Consider the following 10,193-nt stretch of genomic DNA (forward strand, 5'->3'; position numbering starts at 1 on the left):
GAAACATTAGGGATTATACTGAGAAAATTCAGAGGTGACAACAATATGACTGAAGGTTTTGACATGATTTGAAAAGGGTCTCTCGTTTCTTTCTTAAGCAAGGAAAATCCCGCTTAGCTTGACCATTCTTTCCTCTTATTATTGATTCTGAAGCTTGTCCTGTTTCTCTGCGTGCTCCACTTACCTATTTACACAGAGACCATTTTCACTCCTCCTCGCTAGCGGGTGACCATGATATGGTAAAAAGCCCTTAGGATTTGAAAACGTTAAATGGCCCTTAGCAAACAGCTAACAGGGGAAAACAGCTTCCCTTTGCATGCAAAAAGTCTTTATAAATGTGAGTTCAGTTTCTATGTTTTAATGGTTATATTCTGTTGCACTGATTTATGAGATGGGATCTGATGATGGGGTCCATGACTGGAAAAGGGTCATGGAATAACCTTTCTTTTCCTCCGCTGGGAAATTCACAGCTACCTCCCACTTCTCTTTCATGGGCTTCTGAGACAATGATAAATAACAGAGTACAGTGGTTCATTAAGGTACAGGTATAGTTCTGTAAAGAATTCCCATAACTGCATCACTCATAAACACACACACACACACACACACACGAAGAAATAAAGATATATCTATGCTGTATATTAATTATATGAGCAGTTATCAAGGTTGGATTGAATTCTGTTTCAGTTCAGTTAGTTCAGTTGTATTTAGTTTAGTTTATTTCTTGCTAATCCCTTCATTCCCTGTCCACATATTTCCAGCTCATTTTCAATTCATTAACGGAATTTCTGCTCCTAGCTTCGATATTGAATTGAAACTCTACACTGCAAACTTCATACATGGCAGAACTTCATACATGGTTGAACTTCATACATGGCAGAACTTCATACATGGCAGAAGCACCAACATCAGATCCATACATTTCTCCTCCCTCTTGATCTTCACTTTCTCCATCCTGAAGGTCATCTTTAGAGACGGGTTTGTATATATCGTTTCCTGTGTCAGTAGAGTTCTCCCTACTCTCCCCCTCCCTGGCTCCCATCCTCCTGACCTACTTTAACAACTCCTGTTGTTTACCTTCAGTGGTCATGCATTTTTCATGGGCCACTGGTGGGACCACTGTGTGTGTGTGCGTGTGTGTGTGTGTGTGTGTGTGTGTGTGTGTGCACGTTTGCATGGTGTGTGTGTGTATGTGTGTCTGTGTGTGTGTGTGTGCATTTACACATCTGCATGTTGTGTGTAAATGTGTGTTTGTGTGTGTTTGTGTGTGTGCGTGGGTGTGCATGTTTCAGATGGTAGGGGGTTGAATCATTACTCTGTCCAAACAGGTGGTGAAAATGCAGGAGGGACAACGGTGGTGAAATGTCCGACCACCACCCGCATTCACCTCCACCTCCACTGTCACAACAGGATAAAGGGCAAAAGGTCAAAGAGGTCAGCCTCTTGGGTGGGTGCTCGGTGATGAGTTTTTGACAGTTGTAATGAGAGTTAGGGAGAGAAAAACTGTTTCACATGCATACTGCACAAACACACACACACGCACACACACATATGCATACAAACATTTCATAAACGCTAACATTAGACTGAACCGCACAGCTCTCTACCATTGCTGAGACTGTATGATGCTCAGCCGCAGTTGCTAATACACACACACACATACACACACAAACATGACTGTATGCATACACACAGACCCCTTGATCAGATGTTTGGCAAGGCGGTATTTTTGGTGAAAGCTAGTATTAACCTTACAGGTATATGCTGTGTGTGCCCACTTGTTCATACCCTCCTTTTCCTAAGATAATAGAGGACTGGACTCAGGTACAAAAAAGAAAGAGCAAACAGGAGAGAGAAAGAGGCCCCATTAAGAAAATGCAGCACAAGTCCATGTAAAACCAGTAGTATATATATAAAATGGTCAGGCCTTATAGATGATAACCATAAAAAGGTCACCCATTAACACTAGAAGCCCCCTGCCGTGATTGTCTAATATGAAACATAAGCTTGCCCAGATGTTTCATTATCTATTCATAACATCCTGTTTTCTGGAGGGTCCCAGATATATAGAGATCAGTTTACAGGTCAGTGGAACAAGGTGGTTTGTTTGTGTGTGTGTGTGTGTTTGTCTGTGTGTGTGTGTGTGTGAGTGTGTGTGTGTGTGTGTGTGTGTGTGTGTGTTTGTGTGTGTGTGTGTGTGTGTGTGTGTGTGTGTCTGTGTGTGTGTGTGTGTGTGTGTGTATAGAGGGGAGGGGCAGAAATTCTATTTCAGGAAAATAACTCAGTGACCACTCAGGCCAGAAGAGCATTAGGGGATTCTGTGGGGTTTTTTTCACAGTGTAAAACGAAGGTAACCCAATCTCCACTGAGATTCATGGATACAGTAATGGCTTCACACTATGTGTGGCAGTCTGACACGCAGGGAAAAGGTCTAAAGATTTCAGAGCTGAGAACCACAGAGGATCCCCATACATCCTCCAATACAAGGACAACATGAAAAGATACGAAAACCTGGAAACAGAGGTCAGCTTGGTTCCACAGCCTATCATACTACAGCCACAGAGGTCATGTGACATCAGTGGGTCTCTTTATTGTGTCCTTAACATCCAGAATGCATCAGTAATCATCTGGTTTGCATTTCTTTCACTGTAGTCAACAATTGTGTTTCTATTGCAAATCACAGTTTGAAATTCATGTGAATGTGTTTGTGAAATGGCTTAAGGGGCTTGATCATCTGAGGTATAACCTCTTAACTTTATTTTGAATGGAGGGGCAACACCTTTCTCATCCAGAAATATATCTAAGGTTTCATTTTTTCAGTCTACAGTGTTTTACCTTGACTGAGATGGTAAACACATTGAGATGTTATTTGTTTGTAGATTTAATCAGCATTAATCTGGACTGTTTTGGAGAGAGAGAGAGAGAGAGAGAGAGAGAGAGAGAGAGAGAGAGAGAAAGAGAGAGAGAGAGAGAGAGAGAGAGAGAGAGAGAGAAATTTGTCTGCTGTTCCTTGCACACTGAAAGCTATCGTTGCATTTTTATAAATATGCATACACCGTAGTGACCTCCCCAGTGCTAGTTTAGCTGGCGGAATTACTGTGAAATGCAAGAATAAGATATTAGACTATGTCTAGAATGGGATTAAACACATTTAAGGTATGAGAAAGGCCACATTGGTTACCCATTCACCCTGACAGTGGTATACCTGACAGGACTGTAAAGTTCCAGTTTTGAGTATTTCTGCTTAAGCTTGCATGGGACTTGAAACAGTCTTAGTTATTTTTGGCTACAGCTGACTCAAGACCATTGATCTTTCTATGGATTTTTCTTTTTATAATGCATTAGAATTCTATGAATTCCCTTAGGGTTTTTGTGTGTGTGTGTGTGTGTGTGTGTGTGTGTGCGCGTGTGTTTGTGTGTGTGCACATGCATGCGTGTGCACATTTTTGTGTGGAGGGGCATGTTTTTTCCTTAAAACAGTTTTCCTTCACAGTATTTGAGCTGCATCAATCAAATCATAAATAATCAAATCATCATTTCTTCAACCACTGAGCTTGTTAGTAATACATTCATATTTTTGCTGGATTTCTGATGTGTTCTACCTTCCCCCTTTAAATCCTTTAAAAAAAAAAGCTTAATTTTCTATTTAAATCTAGACTGACTGTGTATAGATATCATCAGAAACTTTGAAAAATCCCATTCACAAGCTCATGGCATCAGTTTTGAATTTCTTGTAACTGTGCTCAGCTGCATGAATTCTGTATAATTTCTCAGTCATTGGCAGTCAATGTAGTCATCATCACTCCATTTCATAGTTTTAAGTATCACAATTTTATTACAAAAAGTAGATCATTTTTTATCTTTCAGTGCTGCCATGCTTAGAGCATATAACAATACAGTATAAAATCTCAACCCAAAAGGAGAATATTAAACGCAGTTTTCATTTGATTTTGTTGCAGCATTTGAACTGTCATGCTGTTTACTGTACACATAACATTCCTTGGAAAATACAAACAACTGACAAAAATACGCCATGATCTTAAACAAATTACTCTGAAACGCTGCATTTCTCTCTTCCTGTCTGACAAAGCACACCGAGTGACCAGATAGAACAGAGCCTTCACATCAATTGTTACACAAGGAAAAAAAAAATACATAAGTACAAGAGGTTTTGCAAATGTTGACAAATGTGCTGAGTTTTGTCTTTTACACAGCCCAAAGGCACCCAGGCTTGTAACATATTGGCAATTATGAATATTGATTTATCACAGAAAAAAAAATCAAACAGGTGATGATAAAGAAACAATCATGAGAGATAGACAGAGAGGGAGAGAGAGAGAGAGAGAGAGAGAGAGAGAGAGAGATCTTTGTTCTCGTATTGGTTTGTATTACATTCTTCTGTGGGTCCATCCTTCATTCACAGTGAGTATCCTAGGCAGCGGGGGTAGGAACTCTTGTAACTTCAGATAAGATAAAATTATGCTTGTAGATTTGGGATAACTATGACTAACATAACTTACGAACTTACAGCAGGTTGAATGATCCGTGCAGTCAGAGAGACAGATGTACACTGTCAGTCTCAGCCTCTTCTGCATTGTACTGTCATTAGAACCTGCCCTTTAAGGCATCACTTATCAAAGTCAATCAACTGGTCAAACACAGCACCTTCAAACAAAACTCAGAGCTGTAACCAACAGACTTTGGCCAGACCTAAAACCTCAGGACAAATGAGATCATGTGACTTTGTTCAACACCAAAAAAAAAAAAAATACTCAAGTGTTCACACAAGAATCATTTAAAATACCTAATAGAAAACCCAGACGTAATTTATGGAAAGGTTTTGACTCTGTCTTCTAAATGATAGTTAAGATGGACAGTAGTTCTGAAGACAGTCTTTGAAGAAAGAAAAAAACACATTTCTCATTGGTATGTTGTGTTTGTGCTATTCTCTTCAGTTCAGTTGACGACAGGCTTCAAATGTCCACTTGGATGCTCCTCCATAAATCTCAATGCTGGTTTCCAACCATGAAAAAACGTTCCCCACCTGTGCCTTGCTGCTGCACGTGGACAGATTATAGATCTCTCCAATCGAGAGTTTCCGGTCCCAGATGTTAAAATTTGCCAGGTCACCCACAAATGCTTGAGTGGCATCAAAACCTCCACCAAGAGTATCCTGCAAGCATTTACAAAAATGAACTATGGTGTCGCATTGAATCACGTGTTCCTTCAAAGTAATTACATTTATTCCATGCTTCTCCCTAAAGCTAATTCATCCATAATATAACATCAACAAGCTTCTTACAGTTTTAACATTTAACACTTGTCGCAATAGATGTATTTCCTAAGGACTGTAAAGGCCAGACAAAAAGATTCACTGAGGACAATGTCAAGGTCAAACTGAAACATACTCAGCTTGAACTAAGAAGAATCTGAAGGACCAGAACCAACCTGCTCTTGGCCCAGTATGAGAATTCCCTGTGGTTTGATTGGATGGTATGGTGCCAGGTTTTCTCCACTACCTCTCATGACTCCATCTTGAAAAGCTTCCCAAACTCCATCTCGTGTGGTCCAAGTTACACAGATGTGGTGCCATTTTCCATCATTAATGATGAATGGTAACTTAGCAACCTATAGCAAAGGTATGGAACATCTGAAACTGAAACTATGGAGCTTATGACAGTGAATTCTGTCAACTAATATTTAAGCACTAACACAGGAAAATATCAGGTAGCTTTTTATATTTTCAACATTTTTAATGCATATTATTGACGATAACAACTACAAAATTTAATACTAAATCTAAAATTGCTCTCCAGAACAGACTGAAAGCATTGGCACTTGATGCCAAGTAAGAGTGTCCATGATGTGATAATTTACATTTCGTGAATGATGAAAATACAGTAATATATATATATATATATATATAATCTGAATGCATGTTATGAATGTAACTTTTAGCATAATGCACAGTAATGCAGAACATACTTTGTCGTTGATTAGGATCTCCATTGGGTTGTTTCCCCATTCAATAAGAACCAGTTCATTGGCCTGGCCTGGGACAGCATAAGAGAATGGAGTTCCCACTCCCGGAGATGCGTTTGATTTTATCCACATGCAGACAGTGAAGGCATACATCTCTGGCAGGCTCTTCTTCACTTTTGCATACATGTAATTGGTCCTCAGTGGGAAAGTTAACTGGAACTTGTCCAAAGGTCTGTTTTCCTTCTGACCTGCATAAAAACCACACACATCCCACATTACTTTCCAAAATAATGCAAGTAGTGGCACCAAATCAATTCTCAGCTAATGATTTTTGTAATTACGCAGGCCAGTCTTCTACTATATGTTCACCAATAGCTAGTTTCTGAGACAATTAACAACCAAATGTTAATTAGATCTTTTTTTCCCCCCACTTGGTCTTGTGTGTAAAATGCATATGGGTGTATCTGTTACAGTCAGCATCTACAGAGAATTAAAGCAAAATTAAAGCAATTACAATAAATCCTCTTTGTTCACCACACTCGTGGAAGATAAACAGAGAGAAAGGAACATTCTCCTTTTCTCCTCTCCTTTTTTTTTCTTTTTTTTTTGTATGACCGGTGTATTTGAAAAAAAAAATAGTGTAATTCATAATCAATACCCCAACGCTGTTCAGAGACTGAGTGAGCATGAGCGGGCATGATTAAGACTCACAATGAAGTTTGTGTGTCTCCGAGGGCGAATGGTACACCAAGAGAGGCTCTTTGAGACATGCGGATTTTAATGATTGAACGAAATCAGATCCGCGTGAATAAAAACTGCGCAAAATACATGAGCCTGCACAAAGACAGTTCCGTCTGATTTCTATGGCAGTAAATCAGCCGCATATGCCATAAAATTGTTAATGTGGTATTGGATATGCAAAGCAATGCAGGTTTTCTATACTCCCTCCTCCCTTCCCCACGCTCACTGAGTCTCCTGCGACACTTTCTAAGGAAGGAAGCTCTTAGTAGGCTACACAATCGATTCCTTAACACTTCAACGTTACATAAAGAGAATAACAAAAGGCGTATTTTCATACGTTCTGTCAATTTATCAGGCATATACATTTTTATTTGGTCGGTTATCAGTCCTTTTAACTATATTTTTTGAGCTGTTGATCTTTTTTTATTATTATTGTATATTCCTTGTCTGTTCACCTTTCTCCAAATCGGTGATTCTCTGGTGCAGGGAGGTGAGAGTGGATTCCACGCGCCCGCGCTGCTCAGTCTCGTTCCGTAGCCCGGGTTTGCCCTCCTCCAGACTGTTAACGCGGGACAGCACCTGCTTCTCGAGGTCGTCGATTTTACTCTGCAGCAAGTCTTTCAAACTGTTTGCTTGTACCGAGTTGTTGTTTCTGCTAAATTGCTGCAAAGAACACAGTAATAATTTGAAAAGCTGTTTCACACTAGAGCGATATCTTTATAGGTTAATTTTAAAATTCAGCTCTAAAAAATCCTTCCTAAATCTCATTTTAAGCGAATACGGCGAGTACACTAAAGCCAGATTAACTTTCCTAAAGCTTATTGCCTAACGTCGTTACAGCTGAGCTGAGTACATGGGCAACTAAGTTTGTACACTAGGCGTTTGACTCTTGATCAACACCAATGTAAAACGTTTTGAACCAGAAGAACAAAATGTATGTTTCAAGACCTTGGTAACGGGAAATGTTTTGACATTGTTCAAATGATCTCAAATACACGGTGTTTCACGAACATTACCTCAAGGTTTTCTAGCCTCTGTTTGAGGGACTGTAAAGTCTGTGAGAGTTGAGCCAGTGTGTCTGTCGGACCCCTCGATACGTCCCCCATCGTGTTTTTGGACCCTTGCTCCTTCCTTCTTCCTCCGCCTTTAGAGTCTCCCGGTTCGGACGCACTTTGACCCTCGCAGCGAGCCAGTTTGGAAGTCAGCTCCCTGATTGTTTCTTTTTGGTTCATAATGGTTTCCTTCTGCTGCAGAACAGTCTCCCTTAGCTGCATAACTGTGGTCTTCAAATCCTCCCCGGGCACGCTGTTTTGCAATGTGGCCGCACATATGTCCATATCTTTGGGCACGGATGTGCAAATAAATTGGGTCTGTCCAAAATCTTGACTCAGTCCTTCCAAAAATAAACAGGAAAGTATAAAAAGTTTCCATTGGAATCCTCTTGCGCCGCTCTCCATGTTGTAAAGTGTGTTTACGTGTCGAGTTATTTGGTGTAGTGGCCACTGCTTACTGAAAGCTTCTGATTTCAGCACCGTGGAGCTGTCCCGTGCTGTTGTAATCCGGTTTGTGGCGCGCGCCTGGGTTTATATATGGCGCGCGCTGCTGCGGAGCTAGAGAAAGCTCGCTGCATCACGAGGGGGGAGTAATCCGAGTTTCAGCACCTAATTGCCGTTTCTCCCGCCCATTCTCTCCATATTCGAAGGTGAAGAGAATTTCATGCAGATGGAATCTCTCTTTATTTCCCTGAATTTTTTCCCAATTTAAGATGAAATTTTCATTTCTGTTTTATTTACATTTACCGCTTCTTACGGTATATGTCTATGTGTATTTATTTCTTGTTTTTTGTTTGCTTGCTTGCTTTTTGTTTTGGGGGGGGGGGGGGGGGGGGGGGTTGTATCTCACAGAGTGTCTTATTTCTTGTTATATAGAGATTTTTCCTATGTCCCATGGCCTGTAGTTGATAGAAAATCAGACTAGAAATATCGCCGGTAAATGACGTAGAGTGTGAAGCTTGGACCCTTCTGATTTTGAATTCAGTGCAGTAATTCAACTCAGCGATTTACCGTTTCATCACAGCGTCGATCACAGTTTTAAGTATGGCCTTGGCAGAGGATAGCTAGTTTATGAATTTGTCTTTTGTTTGTTTGTTTTTTTGTTTTTTAAATCTCCTCATGAACTCTTTTTTTTCGGAGTCGATGTACAATGACAGAATAGCAACAAAGTAATCGGTTTGATAAACATAAATGTATTTGTTTTTACCACTGTTCTCCTGTGGTTCTAAGTGTCAAACATTGGCTGCATAAGTGTGCTGTGGCAGTAATACTCTCATCACTATGTTTTTAATACGAAAATGAGTAAATCCACAAAAGAGCCTCTTGCTTTATGAATTATGAATGATGGTATCTTGTTTTGCTGTGTGGCCAAGCTTTATTAATTTTATCAGCACCTGAGCAATCATACAAAAAACTGGCTGAATAAGCAATGAGTGTAACAATCCTGTTTGTTATTGACCTTAAACAGAGGAGTCTGGAGACAGTCTGACCGTGATAGACAATCAATACTGTCATTCAGTTTCACTGAGAACCCCTTAGGTTTTAAATATATACATATATACAGACCTTCAAAACGTCTCAGGAGATTCTCCAACAACTCAAGACTTTTCAAAAGAAGCTTCTAAGCTTGAGAAGGCTAGAAAGAAATGATGATGATGATGGTGATGATGATGATGATGATGAACATGTTGGACTTGGTTGCACAATCATTGTTTGTAGGCATGTCTCAAAAGCCTCTTTTTTTTTTGCTTGTGCACGATTCCCCTCTTATTAGATACTTAAATGGGAAACAAAGCCATTTGAAAGCATGAAGACAGCTCATATATCTATGGGACATACTATAGACAGAGGTTGTGTTTTGGGGTAAGGACTAGGTGGGGGTGGGGGTGGGGTCTGTTAAAGGAAAAAGTTCTTTTTTTTTTTTTTTGCCCCTTGTCTTTTTTTCTGATCTTTTGGGCGTTAAAGAGAAACAGAAAAGTCAATTTGTTGTGATGTAACCATCTGGGGGAGGTTGTATAATAGCTGTCAAGGCTGTACTTGCTTGGGCTCTGCAGCCACTCTCTCTCTCTCTCTCTCTCTCTCTCTCTCTCTCTCTCTCTCTCTCTCTCTCTCTCTCTCTCTGATGTATAGAAAGTTTCACCTACACAGATAGTGTTAACATTGACCTTTGAAATTAGAGGGTTTTTTCCTAGTAAACTTTTTTTTCTAGTTTTTTTTTTTTTTTTTTTGCTTCAAGTAGGAAGTCACATTTTTCTCTTTTTCACAAATGTCATCATTGTAAACAGAGGGAAAAAAATAAAGATTTCATTGTCCATAGAGCAGAGTAAGAATATAAATATCACCTACGCGTTCTTAAAATATTTAACAGCAGAGTTTGGAATTTGAACTCTCTAACCTGTTGACTCAGTGGGATTGTAT

General features: G+C 39.8%; 1 protein-coding gene across 1 annotated transcript; it reads right to left on the minus strand.

Moving 5' to 3' along the window:
• Positions 1–4,951: 4,951 nt before the first annotated feature.
• On the minus strand, positions 4,952–8,180 carry nptx1l (neuronal pentraxin 1 like). The gene is made up of 5 exons (XM_030790764.1): positions 7,740–8,180; positions 7,179–7,386; positions 5,986–6,230; positions 5,449–5,628; positions 4,952–5,173 (listed from the first exon to the last, which is right to left on the minus strand). The coding sequence occupies exons 1-5, from the start codon at positions 8,178–8,180 to the stop codon at positions 4,952–4,954; spliced, it is 1,296 nt and encodes a 431-aa protein (XP_030646624.1).
• Positions 8,181–10,193: the final 2,013 nt, after the last annotated feature.

The sequence above is a fragment of the Chanos chanos genome, chromosome 13 (genome assembly GCF_902362185.1).
Source record: "Chanos chanos chromosome 13, fChaCha1.1, whole genome shotgun sequence".
Taxonomy (NCBI): domain Eukaryota; kingdom Metazoa; phylum Chordata; class Actinopteri; order Gonorynchiformes; family Chanidae; genus Chanos; species Chanos chanos.

Excerpts from the sequence above, each read along its gene's own strand:
- nptx1l (XM_030790764.1), bottom strand. The coding sequence starts at position 8,180 with ATGGAGAGCGGCGCAAGAGGATTCCAATGGAAACTTTTTATACTTTCC. Across the intron at positions 7,387-7,739 it reads AGAGGCTAGAAAACCTTGAG|CAATTTAGCAGAAACAACAA; the intron begins GTAATGTTCGTG and ends TGTTCTTTGCAG. Across the intron at positions 6,231-7,178 it reads AATCACCGATTTGGAGAAAG|GTCAGAAGGAAAACAGACCT; the intron begins GTGAACAGACAA and ends GTTTTTATGCAG.